The sequence below is a fragment of the Pleurodeles waltl genome, chromosome 7 (genome assembly GCF_031143425.1).
Source record: "Pleurodeles waltl isolate 20211129_DDA chromosome 7, aPleWal1.hap1.20221129, whole genome shotgun sequence".
NCBI lineage: Eukaryota > Metazoa > Chordata > Amphibia > Caudata > Salamandridae > Pleurodeles > Pleurodeles waltl.
Window position 1 is genome coordinate 785,384,394 of NC_090446.1, and position 27,107 is coordinate 785,411,500.

Genomic DNA, 27,107 nt, shown 5'->3' on the forward strand with positions numbered 1-27,107 from the left:
TAACCAATGTTGGTGGTGCCATGTTGTAACACTCTCACCAAAATAACAAGACTGCTGAGTTTTGGGCAGCAGCATCACTGAGTATGGGGAACTGAGTCTGAACCAAAACCATGTGGCAGCTGTCAACCTTACCCTTTTGGCTAGCTAGCAGCAACTCACAGATCCCGTTGGTAAAAGTGATTTGTGGCAGCCCATCGCATGACACTCTTAGACCCCTCGGGGAAGTCAAGGTGGAAACACATTGTGGCCCATTCTCTCAGTTACACAAGTCTCATACATGTAATGACAAGCAGAAGCATATCTTGGGTCAACAGGGATTGTTGATGCAAATGCATTCTACATAAAAATGCATGAAATGGTATTATGAGGATGATGAAAGCAGACATTATTACAATGGTGACCAAGAAAGTGAAACATAGAAACAGTCCCACCATATTTGTCAATAGTATTACCAATATTCGTACAGAAACTACTAAGATTCCTGCATGAGAGCAAGTAGCAGTAATAGCCCAAATCTGCCCATCTAGTCCCAGGAATGTAGCATGAGCCCCACACCGGTGTAGTAGGCAAAGCAGATGTTGGTTTGTCTGCTGGAAATGCTCCTCCGCGACAGAAGAGGAAGCGCCAAGTTTCTGCTGAAACTGCAAAGGTGACGTGGAGCATAAGATGGCGATCTGACTGGAATGTCCCTTTTAAGGATACTAAGGCAGCCTGATGTTTTAATAGTAAACATTGTGTTATTCCAGAAACTGCTCTGACATGACAACACATCCCTTTCTGTGTAAGGAAAAAAATGTATTCTCTGAGCCGGCAATACCTGGGAGCCTATTATATGTAGCCTTAAGTGAGCACAGGAGGTCTTCAGTTGCTTAATTAGTTCCTTAATCTATCCAGAAGACGAATGTGAGCGCAAATCTCACATTCCTTGTGGTGTCAACCAATCAAGTCAATAGCATCATACATAGTTCATGAAAGAGCTTTATGTCAGAATACAGTCCGAAATCTTGGATGGTGCACAGTCAAAAATTATGACAATGTGCAAGTTAATGTAAGTTAATTTGTATTTCGATTTAGAGCACAACACTGCAGTGACATATATTAAGAGTATCTGCAAAGGCAGAAAAAACATATTTCTTATATTTTACAGGTATAGGTACAGTTTTTATGTGAGGGCCTTAATCAATTATCATAGATACCTTGTGTCAAACTTTTGCTTTCTTGATTAATGTGACAAGGGAAATTTGACCACTACTTTCCCACAATTCCATATATCTTATTTAGATGATCCTGTGGATTGAAAATACTGATATACAAAGTCCTTAACCTGTCACTTTCAAATCTTAACTTTACTACAGTACATTTGGAGTCTGTCATTGCTTGACCCAGATACTCTGAATCATAGACTCACTTATCAGAAAGTCTTCCGCCATAAGTGTACCCTGCAATTTGCAAATACAGGTCACACTGAAATTAATAGAAACATCCAGCAGTCATACATCATGTTACCTGTAACTCAATGCTGGTGTTTGAAAAGTTTATAAATGTGGAGAAAAGAACTGTTATTCAAGAATTCAATTATACTGATCAATAAAAGCTGATTTAGTTAAAACGTAGTTACTTACATTCTTCCTACTCCTTCGTACATGCGAGTTTGATCAGACAAAGTCATAATTTCTGTATCGGTCAGGTGGGCATGTTTTTTCGTTCTGTTTAATTGCTCAATTTGTATGTCCGCGAGTTTCACTTTCTGTTGAGTATCAATAACTTTTGCCTGAAGTTCAGTGAAAGCCTGCAATAATAAAAATAATACCGTAAATTCATTAAGCAGGAGGTCACAACACTGCTTAATGCGATGCAACACAAATATTTCTTATTAAAAACTATTTCCCATGCTTTAATATACATAACATTAGAAGCAGTTTTTCCCAGAATTGCCAGTAAGAGTTATCAATAAATCTTTATTTCAACTAAAGTGGTTTTGAGGGAGGCACTGGGGGAGGGAAAGACTGAAAGGAGGGAGGCTAGCCCTTCTGAATGATCTGCAAGACCCATTTGTCCAATGTTATGGGCCACCAGTCAGGGAGATGAAATTGAATCCTCCCTCCAACTGGACGTACATGGTCTTCCAGAATTCCCACTAGGAGGGCTTGGACGCTGCTGAGGTGGGGGGCTGTGGACAACTTCTTGCTAGACCCTCTTGGTCTGAAGGCACCAAGAACACGTCCCGCACAAGATGTTGACCTGGTGCATGGCAGTGGCTGGTCTGTGTGTGGCACGGTGCCACGCCCCTTCTGAAGCCACGAAAGGGGCCACAGACAGTTAGTGAGGAGTCACCGAGAGGGCCAAGGACTTGGATGTAGCCCGAGATCCTTAAAGCGTTCCTGTGCTGCATCTGCCTTTTCGCCAATTAGGCAGGACCCATCAATTGACATGTCCATGAGATCCTGGATATCCCCCAAAAAGCCAGATGTACAAATCCAGGTGTGGTGTCAAAGGGCCACTGTCAACAAAATTGCTCTACCCAATGAGTCAGTCATGTCCAAACCACACGGCTTGAATCCTATCTCTCTCAAGGTCATCCTCACACAGATGAAAGAAGTCTCAACAAAAAGGTTGAAAAAGGCTTGACAAAAAAGACAGAGGGTAGCTCTATTCTGGATCTGCACTTAACCGGAGCAGAAGGAAAAGAACTGACGTACGTGAGCCTGGGTGGCACCTTTAAAGGCGACCGTGATGTCACAGACGGCTCCAACTACGCTGACAACACCACGCAGATCCGAACAACGCCACCTGATGGAGTGCTCAAGGGTATTGCTCAGCAAAGGTTCCTGATTCCAAGCTGATGCATGGAAATTCTAAAGGTAAGGAATCTGCAATTAGTAGTCTCTATCAGTTACTAAATTTATTACAGACACCCACATATGAATTGTTCTATAAAAGGCCCACGTTCTACTAGTCTTAACTACCTTCTTGGTCTGCTGTGGTTACGTTGATGCCCTGTTCTCCACTTTAGCAGAGGATGATATTTTCCTGAAGATTGCAAACAGGTAGCAAATGCCTGAATGGAGCCTGTGTTTCTAGTCATACGCTCTATGTGTCAGAGCAGTCTGGAGACCATTTCAAAGCCTCTACCACAAGGAGATGGCTGCCGGAACAGTAGTTGCAGGGCTGGTGGCCTCAGAACTCCAGCTCCAAGGACCACTTGGGCAGGACGCCATTCCCGCTGCTTTCTTCGCGCCCAGAGGCGCATTTAGTCAGCCATCTCTCCGGCTGCGTGGGACGTCTGGAACAGTAGTTGCAGGGCTGGGGGCCTCATAACTCCAGCTCCCAGGACCACTTGCAGCAGGAAGCTGCCCCTGCTGCTTATTTCGCGCCCGGAGGCGCACTTAGTCAGACATCTCTCCCGCTGTGCGGGACGCCCGGAACAGTAGTTGCAAAGCTGGGAGCCTCATAACTCCAGCTACCAGGACCACTTTGCAGGAAGCCGCCCCCGCTGCTTCTTTCGCGCCCAAAGGCGCATGCAGTCGGACATCTCTCCTGCTGTGCGGGATGCGCGCGGTCAAGAGCGTGCCCGTCTGTGCCCGTCAGCAGCCGGGCCGGGTCCTGTCTCTTGCTTTGATCATTTGGAGAGGCACTTGGTGACAGTGTGGCCTGTTTCATTCAAGTATAATTAGTTTGTATTGGGTTTCATTGACCTACGGAAGATACGTTGGTGAAGCGGAAGGCTCTCATGGGGCAGTAGGAGTTCAGTCTGGGGACTCGGGACAAAATTAATAACTAGTTATCTTACCTCTGTGATGGGCACAATTGAATCTGAGATAGGGAGGATAGAAGCTAGTTTGGGTCCAACCTCAAAGAAGTCTGGTCATAGAGATAAAGAAGTGATAGTCCCCCTCGCAAGGCCCACCCATGGCTACATCTAGGAACCCATGTGTCGTTTTAGACCAGGAGCAATCGATTGAGTCCATTTCCCTTACAACTACTGACAATCACCCTTTAAAAAAGAGCAGGCAACAAGACTCCCTTAATATTGCAAGCTCCCCTCCTGGCCTAGTATCTCCCTGCCCAAAGACTTTAACTACATCTGGGAAGGACTTATTAGAGACAAAGATGGGCAAGGGAAGGTCTCAATTAAAGATATCTAAGAAGGCTGCCTGCGAGCATGCTGCTAATAGGGAGCCATCTACTACTTCTTGCGACCAACTTAGCCAGTTTGATAATTATCTGAAAGATATAAGGCAACTGTCTTCCTCAGTCCTAAAAAAAAGGTGGAATTATTAGAAGGAAAGGTAAATGCCCTTAAAGATACTGGGAAAACATCAGTCCCCCTAACCCCATTGGAGGATAAACCCCTGCATGAAACCACTGAGCCCATGCTCTCCCCAGCCCTAACTATCCCCCTAGACCAGAGAGGAGGATTAAATCATGGGCAGAAATCTATTCACAGAACTTTGATCCCTGAATCTAAAGGCCACATAGAAAAACTAGCCCCTCAGCATAGGGCCGACGAGCCAGCAGCCCGAAAGGGCAACAAAGAGGTTCCCCTCCCTGCATCCATAAACGCTCAAGCCCCCTATCCGTGGATCTGTCCAGCATGTGCCCCATAAATTATAATTCTGAAAAATGTACCCAGACTGGACTCAGAGTCCCATACCTCACTTCTTAATAAGGCCATGTATTGGGTCAGGAAGTACTCAGGTTGGAGTTCAGATCTCTCAGGGGAATTGTATTGTCATCAATTTTAGGAACCCACAGTTAGTACTCGGCATCGTTGCCTCTCAACATTAACACTAGATCCGGGATCTATCAGGGTACAATGGCTGACATACTTTAATATTTGCCCTCAGGCACAGCAGTCTCGTTTCAGCAAACCTGAAAAGCAGAAACCTTGTACCCCTCATCAGCCCAGGTCTTTTGGTTGCCCACTGCCCTTACCTAAAAGCTTTGAGCCTTTAAACCTCTTGGAGCAATTGGACTGACCATTAGCCACTAGAAATGCCCTTGGCGGAGACCAGGAGGCAGATACGCTTTCTTTACTGAATTTGCACCCCCCTAGAATAATTAACACCTCTGCTGCTGTAACTCCTGGGATTCTCACATGGAATGTGGCAGGATTTAAGAACAAGCTGGACAATCCAGATTGGCTAAGCCTTGTGGGCCAATATTCATATATCTGTTGTCCGGAAACTTGGCTTTTAGACACCCCCCCCCCCATATTAATTACTTTACCATCTATTATGTTCCTTCAATTAAAACTCCCTCGGGAAGGGACAGGGGAGGTCTGGTCACATTTATACTGTATCTGTGAGAGGGGGTAGCTGTACGTGTTATTGATACACCACAACACTATCTGGTACTCCTTCTCAAACTAACTCATCTGTATGATGTTTTGTTGATTAATTATTACACTAATAATTTTGATTTATCAGACACTAGCGTGATTGATAGTTTGGAGACTAGGGTGCATAAGGTGATGAATGGAAACAAGAAGGACCTTATGATTATTTGGGCTGGTGATTTTAATGCCCATCTATGAGAACCGGAATTATTAGAATGTTGCGGATTCTCTGATTTATATGCAGCATTTTAAACACTCCCCTTATGGGAATGCGCACAATCGTATGCTGGCCGCCAATCTGCTGATATTTCCCACTCCAGAAGTTAAGGGGGTTCCCACATTTTTGGGGCGGGAAGTGCTCAATCTACAATTGATTTTTATAGTTTATTCTAAAGAGCTTATCCCCTTTGTGACCACAACCCTTTAACTCTAGAAACTAGGATGGGCTTGGATAAGGACTCTGGGTGAGGAGGCACAGCAGCCAGCGCTGAGACTAAATGGGCAGAAAGGTTTGACTCAAGTGGGGAAAAATTGATAAACAGTTTTTATAGAGATCTGATGACGAATAAGAAGGAAGAGGTCATGATGGCATTGGGGGAACACACCCCGTGCATAAAATTATAGCGGCATTTTCTGCCTTAACAAGCTACATGGCAGACAACTTACAGCGCCCAAGTATTAATACCAATAGAAGTACTCGCTGGTTCAATCATGCAGGCACGTCTGCCCTTAAAGACCTAAAGAAGATTACCAGCTCTATCCCACATAACCAGTCTGCCATTAAAGTGGCAAGAAAGATATATAAGGCCGCTCTTGCTGCCAGGAACAAAGAATTGAGGGGAGAATGCCTGGGACGAGCTAACTGAGGCTAGCAATAGCAGAGATATGAAGGCTTTTTGGCAAGTGGTCAATCCCACCCCACTGATGGATAAGGATAACACTGTAATAGATACTGTCATCCCACCCCAAGTTACGTTGAACACTTTTTTTTTTAATTTTCAAAACGGAGATTAATATCTCCCAGGAAGAAGCGATTGGCTTCATTACTGGGAGAAATGTTTCCCCAACAGCCTTTTACAACTCAATAGAAGTATCAGATGTATTACAGACTATCCAAGAGTGCCCTCCGGACAAAGCACCCAGACCAGACAGAAACCCAGCTGACATATACAAAACTCTGCCCAAATTTTGGAGGCCATCACTTACTAACATTATAAGATCTGCCATGATGGGCCCCTTGGTAGATACCTGGAGAGAGGGGATTATTGTGCCCATCTTTAAGAAGGGGGATCGGGCTGACCAACGGTGTTTTCACCCAATCTCCCTCTTAGATAGCTCTGTTAAGATCTTAGGCCGAGTGGTATTGAGCAAGTTGGAAAATTGGGCAATGGAGACCAATTGCTTATCAAAGGTCCAGTATGGGTTTCGACCAGGGCTGGGAACAACTGAACAGATTCTCAATATGACTCTGATAGTACAAAAATACACCAAGGCAAAAAAAAAAGGCTGTGTACATTTAGCCTTTATGAATCTGTACTGTGCCTTTGACACAGTTTACAGATCCAAATTGTGGACTGTCATGTCGGATAGGGGGGTTGATAAAGATTTAATCTCCTTACTTAATAGACTCCAAAACTGTACTTCTGCACGGGTTCTCTTTAGCCAGGAGGGTGATCTCACTGAAGAATTTCCCTCACTAAAGGGGGTTAGACAGGGTTGTGTGGTGGCCCATTTTCTTTTCCTCCTCTATATAAACGGTCTGGAAGATTTCTTGTGTAAGATGGGGAAGGACTTGCCTCTTATCAGCTCTCAGCCAATCCCAGTACTACTCTATGCGGACGATTGCTGTCATGTCAAGGACAGCAAACGGCCTTCAATCCTTATTGGACGCTTTTAATACTTTTATGGAAAACCTTGGTCTCAAAACTAACAGAACAAAATCCTTTGTGATGAAGAGTGGCCCAAAGTTGTCAAAAAGTAAAAGATTTGTTCTGGGAGGAGTAGAAATACCTAAAGTTCCTAACTTCACCTATTTGGGAGTTCCAATTGATGTTGATTTTAATTGAAAATTTTTAATAAGTGTTCGCATTCTGCAGTTTCAAAGAGTCATTGATGCAGTTCTTAGATTTTCAAAGAAACTTGGACATAAACCAGTGAAGGAAATGCTGATTGTTTTTAAAAGTAAATACCTTTTGATTGCTTCGCTCAGAGCTGAGGTGTGGGGTTACACTGATTGCATGAGCTTACAGGTAGTGGAAAACAAGTTTCTGAGAAGGCTGTTAGCAGTCCCTAAATCTACTCTGGCTGCGTTTTGCCACAATGAAGTAGGCCTGAGGGGGATAGCCGACCATATAAGGCTGCAACCTTTATTGCTCTGGTTAAGAGTCTGGATAAATCCCGAAGCTCAATTGTGTAGGTCAGTGATTATGGATTGTTTGTCACTGACTCGATTTATGGACATTCCCTGGCTCAGATATTTTAATTCTATGCTCTCCCGTCTTGGGGTAGGGGATAACTTCCAGGCCCCCAACTCTTTAGCAGGGGGCTAAAGAGAGGATTAAGGATCTATATTGGTATTCAATTTATGACTTGAATTTAACTAGTGACACACTCGGGGACCTGGAGAGTCCGCTGCCACAGCTATTACATCCCAAGGTATATCTTAACATTGTCACTTCTGAGCTGCATTGTTTCTTCTTACTAGACTTTGTTTGAAGTCCATACATTATTTATTAGCATTTCCTACTCAAGGCACTTGGTTCAAGAAACTCCCACCATGCGGTTGTGATGGCAGATCGCACCAAAGCACTTTTCACTTTACTGCAATTTATTTACTGTACCTAGGAGAAGGTTTTTACGTCTTGTTCTCCTCCCTACAGGCATTAGGTCCAGTCACCTTGCCTTTTCCTATATACAGGACCTGGAAAGGGAGAGAACAATGCAGGCGGTGCAAAACTTTATAAATGCTGCTATTCGAATTCATAAATATTTTTTTTTAATATGTTTTTATATTGATATTGTTATTTATTTTTATCTTTGATTGTGGTGTATGGAATTGATTATGTCTTTTATGGCTCTTTTGAGCCGAATAAAGTATTTGAAGCAAGTTGACCGCAAGTTGTGACAACATCAGCTGCATTAAAACAGAGATGCAGTCATCAGAGCAAAGTGGGTGATACATTTACTGCCTTGGTGGGGGACTTCAAGATAAACAGTAAAAACACCTAAGACATTCTGATAAACGAAATGTGATAGACTGTTTTAAATAGTGTAATAATTCCTCCACTAAAAAACTTGCTAAAACCCAGGCAGCTACAGCTACAAGTGTAGGGAATGGATAACTTTGTTTCTTCAATTCCTTAGGCAGACAAAAAAAAACTGATGCTTTACTAACCGTTTATACCCCATAGAGCACCGACATTCTACTGTATGACTTTTTAATGCTATAAAGTAACTGATTATTTTACTATTTGAAGTTGAAAGCACTTTTTGAAAACCCTACCTGGGGATAATTAAGAGTTGCTCCGTGAAAGCATTAAGGCTAGATTTTGATATGCTTGGCATTTCGTATTGTGGATATGGTCAAGAATTTAAGGTGTAGCTTCATTTAAAAATAAGCAATTCACTTTCTTCAGAGCTCTTCAAGCTTGATGAACTTTCCACATTATGACAAATAAGTTTTCCATTTTACGGCCATCGTAGGTTGCCGAATTTGAGTCATCATTTCTCTTGCTTGTCTATAGGAAAAAAAGTTGCTTTTTTCCCTCTAATGACATTTGTCCAACGTAGGGCACATGGATTCTGTCAAACTTTTGTAGATTATAGATAAATTCCACAGTGGCAAGGCCTACTGGATTAGAGTGCAAGAACACTATTAATGGATTAGTCACATTAATCGGGGGAGTTGACACCCATGTAAAAACATAATTTATGGTACAAGAGTTATCTCTGCCCATGAAATAGCTTGATTGTAGATGTGATGCTTGACATCAAATTTATTCCAGTTCAATTATAGTCACTTATAATATTTTTTTAAGTCAAGGAGAATCATCAAATTTGCACAGTCATAAAAGAGCAGAATGGAGACAGTGGTAGACTGTAATGAGACTCTCAGTGGTGGCTGATATTCATTAAGGCAAGATTCAACTGTAAAAGGGGGTTAACTGTTGCAGTAGGTGCCTATTATCCTTATTTTGACAGAGGAGAGGAGGGCCTGGACCGGGGCATCTCGTGACTGGTCGGGAAGTCTACACACTATTCTGTTTCACAAATTCAACAGCCTGTTGGAGGGATGTGAAGATGTGTTCTCTACCCCTATGAGAGATACAAAGACCGGCCAAGCACAGCATCTGATAGGGGACTCCAGCCTCCCTCAGTTTTTGTTGTATGGAAATAAATTTCTTGCGGGCTTTCTGTACCACAACTACGAAGTCTGGATATAGGGACACTGCATTACCCTCAAACTGCAAATCGTGTTTGTCTCGTGCCAGTCGAAGAGAGGTATCCCTGTCAGCGTAGTTCAAACATCTAGGAATTATCGGTCGGGGTGAGAGCCCGGTGGAGGACTGGTCATCAGTGCCCGGTGGGCACATTCCACAATTAGAATCTTGGAGAATGAATCAGAGCTAAAGATGGTGCTGAGGGGGAGCTCCACAATTACTCTACTCAGCCCATGTTGGTGGACTCAGGAATCCCTACGATTCGTATATTATTTTTACAGGATTGTGCTTCCAAATCCTCATTTTTTGCGGATATCGATTTGAGCACCTCCATATTCAGCAAATGCTCCACCTGGGCAGACATTATCTTTGACTGCTGAAATTTTGTGTTCTGCTTTCGTGATGCGACTATCTTGCCTTTCCAATTTGTGGGTATTAGCGTCAAGTCTAGTGGCATGTTGTCCATTTTGCTCTTGATGGATGTAAGGCTTTATTGCATGGTCATGAATAACGACTTCATATCAGTCGCTTCAGTAGCATGGCTAACTCGAGAGTCTTCCACCGCCATGTGCTCAGAACTCCCTCCCAGGGCACAGGCAGATTTGCAGGGTTCTAACTGTTGCTTGATTGGTGACAGTCAGCCTTCCCCATTGCCCTATGTGGCAAAGAGTCTTGTTTTGTTTTATTTTTTTGCTACTTTTTTTGTTTTTTCCACAGTTTTCCCTGATGCACAGTAACACCACTGAGGGCCTCAGTATTAGTATCATTGTTCCCCACTTCCTGGTAGTATGACTAGTGTAGTCCTCTGCACCCAGGCCCCGCCACAGCTCACTTAGAGGGGCACGAGCAGACCCAGCGACGCAGAAAAGCAGCATTTTCCTCGCGCCACAGCCAGATATAACCATACAGGCTTAGTTGAGATCACTATGTTACAGGTTTAACCAGATCAGAACAGGGAATTGTCAAAGGAGCGCCAACTGGTGAACCATTTAAGAGGAGGGTGAGGGCAGATATGTCTAGGTTTAAGCTGCAGTTATATAATTCACCTTGTGGTGAGGGTGGCCGCACAAGAAACATTCAGAAGGTACAGTCCATTAGCTCCTTAACAATGGGGCAAGTTGGCAGTGTCCACTGACCATGCTCGCAGTAAAATTCATTGACATGGCTATATAGCCTTATGCAGTTATGGAAGGCGAGAGGCTGAGTATAATGTTTCAAGTTGACTTACTGCAAAGTTGAAGGGGGCAGCTCCTTCTGATTCCCAGTAGCATTGACTCAATGGCCCCCCAATAGCCACATTGGGATGTTCACAAAGGCCAAAGAATGAAGATGGCACCACTGCTCCTACAGCCGCAGGAGAGGGCCTACATCGTCATGTTGCAGGCCTACTACCCAATTTCTTGCAGCTCAGCCTACAGGCAATTGGGTATTCTGTGCCGACCCAGGCAGCACGCTGCGACACCCGGCATGGAAACAGCCCGTGCTGCTCCGCAGAAGCCAGGGGGCCACTCCGCGTCCAACAAAGGGGAGGTAGCAAGAGGTAATCCGAGAGCAGGGCTCAAAAAATCCACTCGTATCGGCGAGTCTTATTTGATCAGGTTGAGCTATTTTTAATACTTACTTGTCCCTTCTAGCAAGCAGACACTGAACAGGTGTTCTGTTCAGTTGAAAAGTGGAGGGGCAATAAAAGATGCCTTTAAATCTTGTTCTTAAGTCACATTTGCTCTGTGCTAATATAAAGTAGTACAAAGTTCCGAAATAAGTTTAAGAAGAGAGAGAGAAAAGAAAAGGAGTCCTGAAAATCAGGAGCAATGGTCCTCACACACCTTAATTGGTGTCATGCTTCATCATCGGACAGCTCCTCGTCAGACCGGCGCTGCAATGTCTGACGGGCACCCCCCCGGAGGGGGGCTCTTTGCCGGAGATCTTTTATATACTCGATGATGCCGCGGAACCTAATATGGATCCGAGAGAGGACAAATCCACAAGAGAGAGAAAAATAAAATTGGCTCAGAACCCTCACTCAATGATTTATTGCTTGCTATTGGGAAATGGTCAAGGTTAAAAGAATGCAGGGAGTGGAATCAGAGGTAATGCTCAGACACTCACGCAAAACACTCAAAAGTAGAGGATGGTGGAAATAATCCAGTCCTCCTTAGTATGCGGTCGACATGTTTTGCGTCTCTGATGGTCCCACAGGATCCAGTGACGCTTCTTCAGGACCTACTAAATCAAAAAATTACTCTAAAAAAATCAATATACCTATACTCCTGCTGACTACCCTCACAGTCAAGGCGTCATCAGTCACTTACTAAGATTAAACCGGGCTCTGGAGCCTGTTCTTTAAGTGAAGATGGGCGACTAATAGGAAAGAAAAGCCAGTCCGGTTTAATCTTAGTAAGTGACTGATGACGCCTTGACTGTGAGCGTTAGTCAGCAGGAGTATAGGTATATTGATTTTTTTAGAGTAATTTTTTGATTTAGTAGGTCCTGAAGAAGCGTCACTGGATCCTGTGGTACCATCAGAGACGCGAAACATGTCGACCGCATACTAAGGAGGACTGGATTATTTCCACCATCCTCTACTTTTGAGTGTTTTGCGTGAGTGTCTGAGCATTACCTCTGATTCCACTCCCTGCATTCTTTTAACCTTGACCATTTCCCAATAGCAAGCAATAAATCATTGAGTGAGGGTTCTGAGCCAATTTTATTTTTCTCTCTCTTGTGGATTTGTCCTCTCTCGGATCCATATTAGGTTCCGCTGCATCATCGAGTATATAAAAGATCTCCGGCAAAGAGCCCCCCTCCGGGGGGTGCCCGTCAGACATTGCAGCGCCGGTCTGACGAGGAGCTGTCCAATGATGAAGCATGACACCAATTAAGGTGTGTGAGGACCATTGCTCCTGATTTTCAGGACTCCTTTTCTTTTCTCTCTCTCTTCTTAAACTTATTTCGGAACTTTGTACTACTTTATATTAGCATAGTATTGGGAGAACGTACACTGGACCGCCCAATCCTCCCTTTCCCCCCTTTTTTATTGAAACATTTGCTCTGTGTTCACAGACAGAGGTCAAAAGTCAGTTTTTCTTACAATTAATGTTCCTTCTGACTGCAGAGTTCCAGGCCTTTTGTAAGGTGGACGATGTGACCTGCTGCTTAAAATGTAAAATAAAAGGATATAGGGTGTCAAAACCTAACACACAAAACTTAAATAACTAAGTCAACTGTGCAAACATTTCAAAATATATTTCAGTAGTTGTGAAAGCCCTTTTTTATATTTATGTGTGATGAAAAAATATTTTAATAGGGTGAAAACAAATCAGAATACTTTACATGTTGATGTGCTAGGGATATGTTTTCTGAAACCCAATTTTCACAGATTATTAAAACACTATATAGGTTTAGCAGTAAAGCTGCAAGTTAGTGGAGAGGTTTTTGGACATTTCTTGGAAATTTACTCTGTGTAGATGACAATACGTTACCACATCATGGTTTATTAATATATTTATTACAACTGAGTGTTCGAAAAAAATGAGAAACACTCCTGCCCTGATGGCAATGTTGTTAGTAAACTAAAAGAAGTCCTAGCTTATGTGGGCTAGACCTCATGGGTATATGGACTAGATTCTTGTGATGCATGCAGCAAACTTTAGCCTACTTAAACAAAAGATGTTTTTTTTGTACTGCAAAAAGGCTGAGCTCACATATTTGAAGGTGCAACCATATGTGAGAATTATGAAGAAAGGCAACTCTAAACTATTAGCCTAGGATCACACAATTTGAGACCATTTATGGGTCGAGTACATTAGTTAGGTCGAGTAGATTATTTGTTACTCGACCTGCAGGTCTAGTTAAATTTTTAAGATTCTGCCGCCTTCCAGAGTCCGGACCTCAGCCGGGCTCATTCTGCAGGTAGATTGTCCCCCAAGCCAAGGACCACCTGGCAATATGCAGCTTTTTATTTTGCTTACACTGCGGTGCAGTCTCCGGCGAGATCACTCACTGCATTCCAGAAGTCAGTTTCTCGTCCTACATTTTCTCACAGCCACCATCTTAGTCTCTGAACCGGGAGTGAGTCCTCTCCCGCAAAGAATGCTTCCTTGTCATTTAACCCAGGGAAAGGGGTGACTGGCGTCATCTTGCAAGGTTTGCTACCTGTAGGATGCCCCCCCACATTTAATGCTGGGTTCTGGGGCAGGATAATATTGAATAAAGACCCCGGACTGCAGAAGCCTCTCATCTGTGTGGTCATTTTCCACCTCTCTAGCACCCCTTGGACCACATAATTGGGTTCAAACCAAGCCTAACTCTTCAACTAGCCTTCAGAGAGCCTCAGGTCTGACAGCCAGAGGTGGAGAAACACGTTAGTTGTCCACAGCTCTTCAAAGATAACACATCTGAATAATTTAACAAATTTGTCACACAAACAAGAAAAAGTGATAACTTCATTTATGTAAAATGAATGACTGAGCATTACGAGGATACATTAGTATAAGGAATGAAAGGTGTTCAACATTCATAATGTAACTTCAGGTCTAAAAGTTTGTGTTCCCGCTGAAGTATAGAGAGAATATTAGTCAGAAAGTCTCCCTCTTTTGGCACCCTTGAAAGCTACGATACCTAGTACTCCTGTCCTACCCCTACGCTTACTCTACCCTCAAACCAGATCTACTGTGAGAAGAGTCAGTGGACAATGCCACCACCAGCAGAGTTCAATGAACAGCAGAACTACAACTAGAATGAGAAGCAGATACAAGACAACCCACTTACAGGGTGTGGACTACAGTAATGGTGTAACATAACTGGCCAACGAGGAGCCACAAAAGGTAGCAGGAGCATCAAGTACAAGATTCTCATGTTTTTCGAAGTGAGTTAGTCACCAGACACCAAAATCTTTCTGTACAAGAAACAAAAGACAATAAAAGACCAGCTAAAATAATGGGACCAGCAACTGGGGCAGACGAGTGAGAGAGTTGTGATTGGCTGAATTTTCTTAACGTACTCAACTTAATAGAAAAGGCTTTGCAATAATCAATCATACATACAAGTTTGAACAACTTATACATATGTACACAAACCTTGGCGGTCCATAGTCTTTTATCCCCGAGCCATACTTTGATACTGTTAACAGGCAGCCAAAAGTCCGTGCTGCAGGTGACTGGATAAAATAAACTAGAAAACGTGTTGCCCTTCACCCCAAACATTATGTCCTCGGAATGGGGAGATGAGAATTCCACATCCCGGCTCATGTGAAAAGATGGGAGAGAGGCTAAGCGACAGCCTGCTTGCTAAGCCTTGTATCACAGTCAAGGAAATAAAAACGTTGTATGCTACAGCACTTCAAAGACCCTACCAATGTCCTAGAGTTATTAGCGAAAGAAAGTAGACCTGTATGCGCTCAGTGGTACGATCCCCAGAGATTAACCCCTAATAAGTTACTATGAACAATTCTGACTTAACATTCTTTTACTAAGATACATCTTATAGCTATGTTACAACTATCCATGTATGATACATGTGTCCAAACACTAACTACCCAATGGCAGAAAAAGTGTGTTCTTTATCACAACAATTAATACAAATAAAACTCTAAAAAGAGTGCACAAGATCTAACCATTTACATTCATAATACTACATATTTCTGAAATAAAACCTGAATATCCACACTACTAAATCATACACTAAAGCACAAATAAACATGATGCACAATCAGCCTTCACAGCTAAACGCGCCAGAGTATGGAGCTGGCTGTCATCATTTGTCTTGAGGGATAAGCTACAGTAGATACACAATGGTTGTTTTGCTCAATAAGACTTTTTCCTGGGGAAGAGTATTGGTGGCATGATCTTTTGGGGACGGCACAAACAGAGCTAGTGAAGTAAAGCAATTACGTTTTTTTTCCTGATGTTTACAGGGCAAGGAATTTGTACTAGGGGTTCCAAACAGCAAATGTTCATTACTGTCACCACTAAGGAATTACAACTTGCATCAATTTACAATAATCCCGGACTATGGTAGTTAACTGTGTAGCTCCAAGATGTATACACAAGAATAATAAGTCCACATTAAAGAAATACAGATGTTATTTAATACATAGGATAAAGAAACACAGTATCTTAATTACAACAAGAGAGGAAATAGGTGGAAGGGTAGGGGTGTAGGCTGCAATGTTTGAAAAGGAGTTTTCAGGGCACAGGACAAATGAGTTGCCAGGTAGTATTTCAGGGAAGGTGGCGATATAAGGAGTTTGTCAAAGGACTAGTTTAAGATTTTGGTTGCAATGAAAGCTGCAGTTTCTAGTGCAAGAAGTGACCTGCTTTGCATGCTGCACTGACCAATTATTTTTTGGGGAGGTTTTGAAGAGTGTTTATTAATGTAGTTCAGGTATGCAACATTTTTGTATTAACACCATTTTATTAAGCAGTCTGGTCCCCTGGACAAGCCGGTCTCGCCCTCAGCCACGGTTGCCAAGTATCAAGGACGAGACCAGCTCGTCCTGCACCCAGCCCAAACGGGTAGCGCTAGCGCTGCCCCCGTGGGCTTCCAACCCACACCCCAAGTCAGGGATGGAAGGGGAAAACACTTCCCCTTTCAGCCCGACCCCCCCCCCCCCCCCCAAGTGATGACTCATTACATCAGTGCGCAATCGCACGCTGACGTCATTAGAGGTCGCCTCCCATTGCGCAGGAAGCTCAATTTCCAGCACGATCGGAAGAGAAATGCAAAGCATTTCTCTTCTGATCGAGAGGTGCGCGCAGGCAGACGCATGAAAGGAAAGGCTTTTCCTTTCCTGTCTCTCTGAGGATTTTTGCAGCCCGATCGTGAAGCGATCAGGCTGCAGAAATGCCCACTAGACACCAGGGATGTTTGTTATTTTTTATATAAACAATAAAGGGGAGCAACCCCTTCGGCAAGGGTCGCTCCCATGGGGAGGGGGGGTTTAAGGCCTCCCCCCAGGGCAGATCGGCCTATTGTAATTAGGCCGATCTGCCCCCAGCGGGGGCAGAAACCTCTAGACGCCAGAGATCATTTTATTTTTATTTTTTTACAGGAGGGGAGCGACCCCTTAGGCAAGGGTCGCTCGCCAAGGGGCTAATCGTCCTTAGACAAAACATGCCCCCCTTGAGGGCAGACTGGCCTATTTTAATTAGGCCAATCTGCCCCCATGGTGGGCAGAAACCCCTAGACACCAGGCTTTTTTTTTTTTTAGGTCAAGTTCACGCAAGGTCACCCCCCTGGGGGGGGGGCAAATTTATTTTAGACCATTTCTGCCCCCCCCCAGGGGCAGAACAGCCAATTTTTATTAAGTTGATCCTCCCCCCAACAGGGGCAGAAACCACTTAGGCACTATTGGTTGGTGTGTGTGTTGTTTGGGGGGCAGCCCCTCAGGCAAGGGTTGCTCCCCATGGGGACACATTATTGTAGGCCATTTCAGCTCCTCCTTGCGGGCAGATCGGCCTATATTTTTTTTAAAAAGGGTGGGCGTACGGCCAACCCCTCCCCCAATAAATGGGGATAAATTTGCTCTGCCCACTGGGGGGCAGAGGGGGCAATTATTCCCAATCCACTCCCTGGGAGGGGCAGAAAGCCTACTAGATGCCAGGGAATTTATAAAAAATAAAAAATAGTGGGGTGGTGGCTTCCAACCAGTATGGGCGTGGTTATGCTCCCACCCAAACTGAAGAGGTAAGAGTCTTTTAGCTCTCCTCCCACACCCTAAAATATCTTATCCCAACAGCAAGCAAAAGGACATTTGATTATTTTGGTTTTACATTTGGGCCATGAGAGCTTGTCTTCCTTTCAAAACCGTCCCACTTGGAATGGTGAGGGCTGTACTTTTTGGACTTTGGGATGCTGCCATGTAGAAAAATCCACAAGACCTTGACACATCTGAAAACTAAACATCTGAGTGAGTCCAGGGTTTTGTGCTTCACATGCACCCTTCACCATTTTCTTTCCCACAATGCCCTGCAAACTTCCAACTTTGCTTGAAATCACACATTTTTCCCAAATGTTTGTGCTGTAAGCCTCCGGAACCTGCAGGAATCCACAAAATTCCTACCATTCAACATTGTCACATCTATACCAATAAAAATTCTGCCCCACTTGTCAGCCTAAAAACTTTTTTTTTTCTCCCCAAACTGCCCTTTTGGACACCCCTCCTTTTTGACATGTTTTTGGCTCTTCCCGGTCACAGGTATCTGGCCCACCTAAACAAGTAAGGTATAATTTTTACCAGGAGACTGAGGGGAACGTTGGGTGGTGGAGATTTGTGCCGTGCAGGGATCACACAGAGAAATGTGGGAAAAATTTGATTTTTTGTTTTAGCTAAATTTGAGGTTTGCTGAGGATTCTGGGTAAGAAAACACTGGGGGTTCCACTCAAGTCACACCTCCCTGGAATCCCTTGGGTGTCTAGTTTTCAGAAATGTTTGCATTTGGTAGGTTTTCCTAGATCGCTGCTGAGCCCAGGACCAAAAACGCAGTACCCCGCTCCTCCCACTCCCCCCCCAAAGAAAAACCAGGTAGTTTTGTATTTGATAATTTTAATGTGTACACATAGTGTTTTGGGCATATCCTGTCATGGGCACTAGGCCTACCCACACAAGTGAAGTACCATTTTTATCGGGAGACCTTGGGAAACGCTAGGTAGAAGGAACTTTGCAGCAACAAAATTTGAAGAAAAAGTACTTTTTGCCAAATTTTGAGGTTTGCAAAGGATTCTGGGTAACAGAACCTAGTGAGAGCCCCACAGGTCACCCCATTCTGAATTCCCCTAGGTGTCTAGTTTTCAAAAATGTATAGGTTTGCTAGGTTTCCCAAGGTCCCATCTGAGTTAGAGGCCAAAATCCACAGCCAGGCACTTTGAAAAAAATAGGTCAATTTTCTTTGGGATAATGTAATGTGTCCATGTTGTGTTTTGGGGCATTTCCTGTTGCGGGTACTAGACCTACCCACTCAAGTGCAGTACCATTTTTATCAGGAGACTTGGGGGAATGCTGGGTGGAAGGAAATGTGTGGCTCCTCTCAGATTCCATAACTTTCTATCACCAAAATGTGAGGAAAAAGTTTTTTTTTGCCAAATGTTGAGGTTTGCAAAGGATTCTGGGTAACAAAACCTGGTGACAAACCCACAAGTCACCCCATCCTGGATTCCCCTATGTGTCTAGTTTTCAAAAACGCAGAGGTTTGGTAGGTTTCCCTAGGTGCCAGCTGAGCCAAAGGCCAAAACCCACAACTTGGGGGAACACAGAATAGAAGAACAAGTGTTATTGTCCCTTGTCTTTCTCTACATTTTTTCCTTCCCAATGTGAAACAGTGTGTAAAAAAGACAACTGTTTGAGAAATGCCCTGTAATTCACATGCTAGTGTGAGTACCCTGGAATTCAGAGGTGTGCAAATAACCACTGCTTCTCAACACCTTATCTTGTGCCCATTTTGGAAATACAAAGGTTTCCTTGCTAGCTATTTTTCACTCTTTATATTTCCCCAAATGAATTGCTGTATACCAGGTATACAATGAAAACCCATTGCAAGGTGCAGCTCCTTTATTGACTCTGGGTGCCTAGGGTTCTTGATGAACCTACAAGCCTTCTATATCCCCACAACCAGAAGAGTCCAGCAGACATAACAGTATTTTGCTTTTAAAAATCTGACATAACAGGAAAAAGTTACACAGTAAATCGTGGAGATAAATGGCTGTTTTTTCACCTCAATTTCAATATTTTTTTTTCTTCTGCTGTTATTTTCTGTAGGAAAACCTTACAGGATCTACACAAATGACCCCTTGCTGAATCCAGAATTATGTCTACATTTTAGAAATGTTAAGTTGTCCGGGATCCAGCATTGGTTTCACACCCATTTCTGTCACTAACTGGAAGGAGGCTAAAAAGCACAAACAATAGTAAAAATGGGATCTGTCCCAGTAAAATGCCAACATTATGTTAAAAAATGTGGTTTTCTGATTCAAGTCTGCCTGTTCCTGAAAGCTGAGAGGATGGTGATTTTAGCACTGCAAACCCTTTGTTGGTGTCATTTTCAGGGGAAAAAAAACACAAGCATTCTTCTGCAGCAACTTTTCCCATTTTTGTTTCTAAAAAAACGAACTTTTTGCTGTATTGTGGCTAATTTCTTGGTCTCCTCCAGGGGAACCCACAAACCCCGGATACCTCTGAAATCCTTAAGATGTTGGGAAGGAAAAAAAAAGGACACAAATTTGGCGTGGGTAGCTTATGTGGACAAAAAGATATGAGGGCCTAAGCATGAACTGCCCCAAATAGCCAAAAAAAGACCTGCCACTTGAGGGGGGGAAAGGCCTGGCAGTGAAGGGGGTTAAAATAGATGCTGTTTGTTGTTCTGTTCGTCTTGCTTCTAACTCTCTACCTCTCCCAATTGATGTCTCTCTCCATGTCTTCTCTCCTCACAGTTTTCATAGAGCACAGGACAATGTGACACCAAATGGTTATGTTCCTTTGAGAGTATGTATTGTGAATTAAACTTCCATTGTGTTCCTAATCTAACTTTCTGAAGGACACTTAGACTGCAAATGCCAAAGCCGGCTTGCTAGCATACTGGTGTACGAGTCTTTGTTTGAAAATGTACATTATTATGTTATGCATCTCCAGAATCTGCTACTGCTGTTGAAGCTAATGGAAGATTTTCTTCTACCTTAGAAATGGGTTACTGTTATAACTATTTCTGACAATCCTCATTCTGATTTGTCCAATATGTGTTATCACTAGTCATACCATGCTGAATTTGCAGTTTTGCTTATTAGTTATGGGTAAAATATATATAAAAACCCTTGGGTTTAGGGAGCCAGGGAACTTACCCGATTTCCTAGAGACGCTGTCCGATTACTGAGAGACACTTCATTTTTCCTCACAGGACTCTGTCCAAATAAGCTGATGAGTTCCCGTAAAAAAAAAAATCCTGATTTCTGCCGATCTACTCTGCATTTGAGCCTTCAATATATATTTTTTATTACTCTGTAGTGCCTATACTGATATTATTAATAAAACCTTTTAATTTTTCATTGATCTGGAGCTCAGTTATTGAGTCGTCCCAGTCTCTATTTTTATTACTCTACGTTGATTTTGGGGGTCTGGTGTTGAGAAGGTTGGTGATTTATCGCTAGCTCAAAGGCAAAGGTGAAGGAGCCCAGCTGCTGAAGATACGTTTTGAGGTGATGAAAATATGCGAGAGCACTAAATATTGGGGTTCGGCCCCAGAAAAGCACCAGTTGTATGGTGCAGTTACTGCCTCACAGCATGCGGCAAAGAAGATATTGTTTAATGTTTAATTAAAACAGTGCTTTTTAATCAAGGACATACATCGACAATGTTCCCAATCGGCAGCTGTGTAGAAATAATGTGCTAATGAATGTTCACTGATACATTCGTATACATAATTAGTTCCATTGCAGAACAACCTTAAACACTGTATTCTTAGCTGGTGTGGCTGCACTACGATATCGTAAAACTCAGAATTTGGACTCACTTCTTAATATTCTATCCAAGTATCGCTACATACAGATGACTGTTTGGATTCACTCGCAATAAAGCCTCACTCCAGCAAATACTGTAACAGATCACACTGTTGAAAGGTTTCCAAAGCACTCAAGTATAAAATAACTTTACAAATTGGGTCTCTTGTGGGAACAGGGACACGGGTGATCCATAGGAGTGCTACTCATGCACAGATATCAACAGCCATATAATAAATTGTGCCTGGATTACCTGCACGCCCCGTGACATAGATTCGGGGACAGAGATGCTAAGAACATAGCCGTAGCTGTACTTTACAGTCGTGAGACAAACATGCATACCAGACGAAAACTGCGAGGCAGTGGACCACTGTCCAACATGGGTGAGTGTGAGAAGCTGAGAGTGGTTTAACGTTTGATTTCAGAGTTGGACGATACCGGAGGCAGTCAATGAAAACGGCCCCATCAGTTTTCTTATGTCTCTTCTTTCAGGCCCAACAGGGAATAGAGGTCCACACACGTGTGTGGGGCACAAGGAAATGTTTCTTGATTAATGATGTCGGGGAAGGGGGCTTAGTGAAAAATATGGGTCGTGTCCTTGGTCACCGGGTTTTACGTATGGCAAACCGGAGTACTGTTGCCACGCAGGCAGCAGCTGCCTCTCATGCACAGCACCACTACAAGGGCGGGGAGCTATAAAAGTCGGAAACATACAAGTGGTCTTGTGTCTGGAAGAAAGCCACGGTCTTGGTGCTTAAGCTTGGATATATAGTTAAACAATAGCATTTTACCTTTTTCAGCTCCAAATCTATGGGAGCCGCCATAGCGAGCCTCACGCCTGTAAACTCAAAGAACGATTGCTACCATCAGACAGAAAACCGGCTGTTGCGTGCCTACACGGCGACAAGCACGCAACGTGACGCCTTACGTCACATAAGTTCGTCGTACCGTTAAAGGGAAGCGACTACTTCTCGCAAGAGAAACGACCCTTAGCAAATAGATCGCTTTGCTGTTCGTCACGTGATTTCCTGAGTTTCCTGACTTGTGCACTGCGAGAAAAGAGGCGGGCGAGCCTCGATAATGTTTACTATGTAAATCATACAACAAGCATCGCGTAATATATGATAACGTCTCTTGAACATTCCAAAAAGTGTATTTCTTTAACATGTGAAAGCTTTGACATTTATATGACACATTGTAGCACTTCCTTGAGAAGTACTTATCAAAAGTGATCAGTTTTAAACATGAACTTAGAACCATTCCTGCCCTGTCCCGACCCAGGTGACAGTACCATTAGTAAACCACGAGGCAAGATCTTTGTAATGGGAACCCTGTATGTGGCCCAGATCACTATCGAGCAACATAGTTCATTAACTCAAACGAAGAGGTTTATTAAAGCTGGTGTTCTGCTCTCACATATTTGAAAGCAGGGTCAGATTGGGGTGAGAAATAGGCATGGACACGCCAAAAACAGTGGCCCACATTTGAGTGGCGCCCACTTTCTTGACACACTGCTTGGTTAATATCAGGGGACTTTCCTAAAATCAGCACCCTACACCCCGTGGTACATCAGTCTTATTAACGGGTGGGGAGGTGGGGGGGGGGGGATTTGGGATCTTAGGCATGCCTCATTCAGCTTGTCAAGTAAGATTGCAGCGCCCAGGTAACGGGCAGACAGAAAATGAATGAGGGATTGAACGCATGCTTTACATTAGTTTATTCTTGTGTCTGGTTGAAAGGGCATGGGTTATGAGTATGTGTGTGTAGCCTAAGTGGGAAATGTCTTAGGGCCAGATGTAGCAAAGGGTTTTACCCATTCTGTGTCTATGGGAAAATTAATTGGTACATATGGCCCTTAGTGTCGTGAGTGAAGAATAGTGGAAGGCACTCATTCTGATTCCATGATTGTTTAGTTGTGTATGTTCTTGTGGTGTAATGAAGCATAGAGAGAACTATTGTTGCACATATGCCTACCATCCTTGATTTTTGCAGCTGTGGCCTTGGTTGTTAGGGGCTTTGTGGGCAATGCAGAGTGCCTTGAAGGCGTCAGCAAAGTGCTTGGAGCACTAGTGTAATGGGTTCCATAGTGGAAGATGTAGGAAATGTTTTCCTGATGATTTTTTAATCATTTACACTCTGTGGAGTACAAAGAGAGGGGCCTCAGACAAAGACAATTTGTATAATCCACTTGAGGCCTGCCAGTAGCAAGTATGGCCTGTCATTTCTGAGGTAATACTAGAGAAGAGGGAAGATTTGTGGAAAAGCTTACATGGTGGAAAAGGCACTCCTTGACACAATTTACTTGAGGAATCAAGTGAAGGTCAGGGTCCATGATCACTCAGAGGTTTATTACTTTGTTTAACGTCGATGGTGGGCTCCCTCTTCCTGGGGCTACATGGTTTTAGGTTGGTATTTCCTGCAGTCATAACAGTGGATTGATGCTGTGATTATCAGTGGCTTACTATCACCAGTGGTCTGATATTGTGTAACCAGTGCCTCTGTGTCATCAGTGGTTTGTTACTGTGTCCAGCAGTGGCTCTCTATCCTCGGTGGATTAGTATTCCATACACTGATTGTGTGAAGCGGGTACAGCAGCCAATAAAGATCCATTCATCAGCATTAAGGGCCTAATGGAGGTTAGAGGAGCCTCAGGATTGGCTCCGTAGTGTCTAAACCAGCAGTGAGCATCCAGTGCATCTCTGTCACCCTCCCGGTCATAAAACAGCGGCAATATACTAGTGAAAAGTGAATCTAGCACAGTGTGTTGTCTGGAGAAAACCACAGGAATGCAGTGTACTACTGCAGTTTACATCAACAGCTGTGGGGTCTTTATGTTGGTGAGGTGTGAGACAAGAGCCTGCAAGACGCTGGCATCCTGCCCGAATAGTGAGCAAGGACTGGAAGTGCAGTCTACATGAAATTCTGCTTTAAGCAAATACCCACATACTCACTGTCAGAATTAGGAGTTACCACCATGTGACTGAACACTGCAAATAGAGGCGCAGCTAGTTAAAACATATTAAAATACAGCTAAATGGCAACTACAGTTCCCACTTTCATGAATCTTATTTTACTGTGGACCTGAATGATGCCTTAGCTTCTCAGGAGATGGTCCGAAAAGCTGTTGAAGGAGCTTCCCTCTAACATTTAAAATTTGGAGGAGTGTACATTGTGCAAAGAAATAAGACACAAGACATGCTAGAATAAAGAGAGTCAATAAAATTGCTCAATGGGTTAATACACATTCCGGAGATGTATAGGGTTGGAGAAAAAGGTTCTGCAGCTTTGTGTTGGCTGTCAGCATAGGTCACCCTCATCAGCACATCTGTTTCTCAGCCCCCTTGCGCTCCCTCTGACCCCCTACACTTGCCACTCCATGGATTGGTCTGGCAGTGGAAGAGGTCAAGGGAAGGATAATGTCACCCCCAACGGGAGTTGAGTGGGCTGAAAACAGTCCACAGCTGCAGCTCTTGGCTTTCAGAGAGGCCACCCTCTCTTCAATTGACACACATCTGTGTGCTCATAACCCCCGCCCATTTTGGCCCCACATGACAATGGGATGGCCAGGCAGGTGGCAGGATTAGTACACTGACATCTCCTGAGAGGCAAGGCAGGCCTGACCGTATCAGCCATCGGGCGTTTCCCAGGGAGGTGGGAAGGTTGGGGGTGGGGCGGTTTTGTTACTAGGGGGCTTTTTTGTAGCAAAGCAGCAGTTTTGAAACCACCTGCTACAGAGTTCCTTATGTATCCTGTAGTTTTCAGGCAACAATAAAAGTGTCAAGATCAGAGTTTTGTCCAGTGACAGTTTTGACTCATCTAAGGTAGTGTAGAGGGGTTAATATGCCTGCTGCAAAGGACGTATACCATGCATAAATATCACAGAGCAGTATTTTATGTGCAAAGCCAAGTGGGTACTGCTTTTGTCACAAAGACCCTTGGTATGGTGCTGGTTAGAAAATTATGTTGTTTTCTATGTTTTTTATTTTTCTAATGTTACTAAAAAGGATTTGGGTAGAAATTAATTATTTTTAGTAAAGCCATCCCTAACCACTTGTGAATCCTGAGTTTGTGCTTCTCCAGACCAAGTACTGTTAAAAAATGCTTTACAGAATGGATGACATGAATACTACACTTTGTAGTCTCCTTTGTCTTATGTAACATTTCCCAAACACTGGTTTATACATGTATCATTCATTTTCTCTGTATTAGTGTGTGATGTAAAGTGCCCCTTCACCCTACACTGGTATGAGAAGCACTATAAAAAAAGCTGAGATACATGTGAGAGAGGGCATATGAAGAGATTAGGGACACTGTTGGATGGTGATAGTGAGGGACTCATTCAAGAGCCCCATTAAAGATTGTTGAATCCTGGTGCTCTGTAGGTCATAATTTACTATGCTTTAAAACGAATACAATTGAATATATAATGCATAAGGTGTTGCTGAATGCACCATTTTTGCCCACATTTTCTTGGAAGGAGACCTCTCCACAAACCCTCTTTGCAGTGGTCAGGCTCGCTCGCTGCACTCACCATACACCATATGGGGCTGGTTTGACACAATTTGCCACAGCTGCTTTGGGTTTCCAGTTCAGTCCTGCTGAGAGGGCAATGAAGGGGATAACAGAGACTGATCAGGTCTCAAAGGGCCACTAGAGATGGCAAAAAGGACAGAGACAGATTCCACCTCACTACCCCCAAAAAACAGGCCAACAGGTGTCCTTCAAACACTAGTCATCACCTGGTGCCCAACTGCACACCTTACCAATCCGACCATATTTGAAAGTGCATTCATACACGATTATGAAGAAAAAAGAGCTTGGTGATATAAAAATGTGCCTAAGATCACTCAATTTAAGCGGGGAAAATTTTGATTTATCCAGGCTTTCTGCTTTCATTTGTTAAAATCAGCCACTACATGAACATTAATTTTCTCCTCTTTTTTATGTTACCGCTTTATCTTTACCTCTTTGTGTATTTTCTGCAGTTTTTATATAGCACAAGGTGCTTTACACGAGCACCAGTTATATTACACAACACCACATTAACATATTTTTTGGCGCAGTAGGAGATTTAGGGCCTGATTACGACTTTGGCGGTTAGACAAGCTGGCCACCAAAGCCGAGGGGAGGAGGCTGTCATCATACCGGCGGCCTCCCCCAGTTGTATTATGATGTTTCCACTGGGCTGACCGGTGGAAACGTTGTATTGCAACATTTCTGTGGGTCAGACCGGTGGAAACAGTGCCACACCATTGGCCTCAGCTACCTTTTACGTTATGAGTGGCCCCCCAAATCATTTGCACCTGTTTTCAACTACTACAGAGGGGCAGAGGAGTAATAGGGGAGCCATACATTACAAGGCCTATGTACAGTCTCCAAACTGTAAAATACTCACACAGGCACCTGCCACCTATTCTCCCACCACTCTCTCTGCCTTCTCCTCCAGAGCTTTGCTTCCTAGTTCCTAGTGCTGCTCTGACAGGCTGTGAGAGAGCCCAGCCACAGCAGCCCAGTATTCCTTTATGGCGTAACAGTGGGTGACAGCTTTTGTTAAAAACTGTTGCTACATCAAGTAAGTTACTGGATTTGAACGTTTGTTCATGATAGTAGCTGTCAACCAAAGCCATACATAACATCAGTACTAACTCCCTCCTGATCCGACCACCTATCTTGTATACTATGGGTGATGTCAAGGCCAAACCATCTGCCTGCCTTCAAACACAGAGGCCCTATCACCTGCACCCCTGTAGCTCAAACAATATTAAGTACCCACTCCACAGGGCGCACATAACATTTCTCCCAAAAATAACAGAGCAACAGACCTGACCCACAATAAAGTCTTGATA

At 43.6% G+C, this 27,107-nt stretch overlaps 1 protein-coding gene across 1 annotated transcript in view; it reads right to left on the reverse strand.

The window, feature by feature from the left end:
• PFDN1 (prefoldin subunit 1) overlaps positions 1-22,208 on the reverse strand; it is a 120,625-nt gene extending 98,417 nt beyond the window's left edge. The window contains exons 1-2 of the mRNA XM_069199305.1: positions 22,053-22,208; positions 1,623-1,789 (exon numbers count right to left, since the gene is read on the reverse strand). Of these exons, the coding sequence (XP_069055406.1) occupies positions 1,623-1,789; positions 22,053-22,085 (200 nt within the window). The 5' untranslated portion in view covers positions 22,086-22,208. The remainder of the gene's footprint in view (positions 1-1,622; positions 1,790-22,052) is intronic.
• Positions 22,209-27,107: the final 4,899 nt, after the last annotated feature.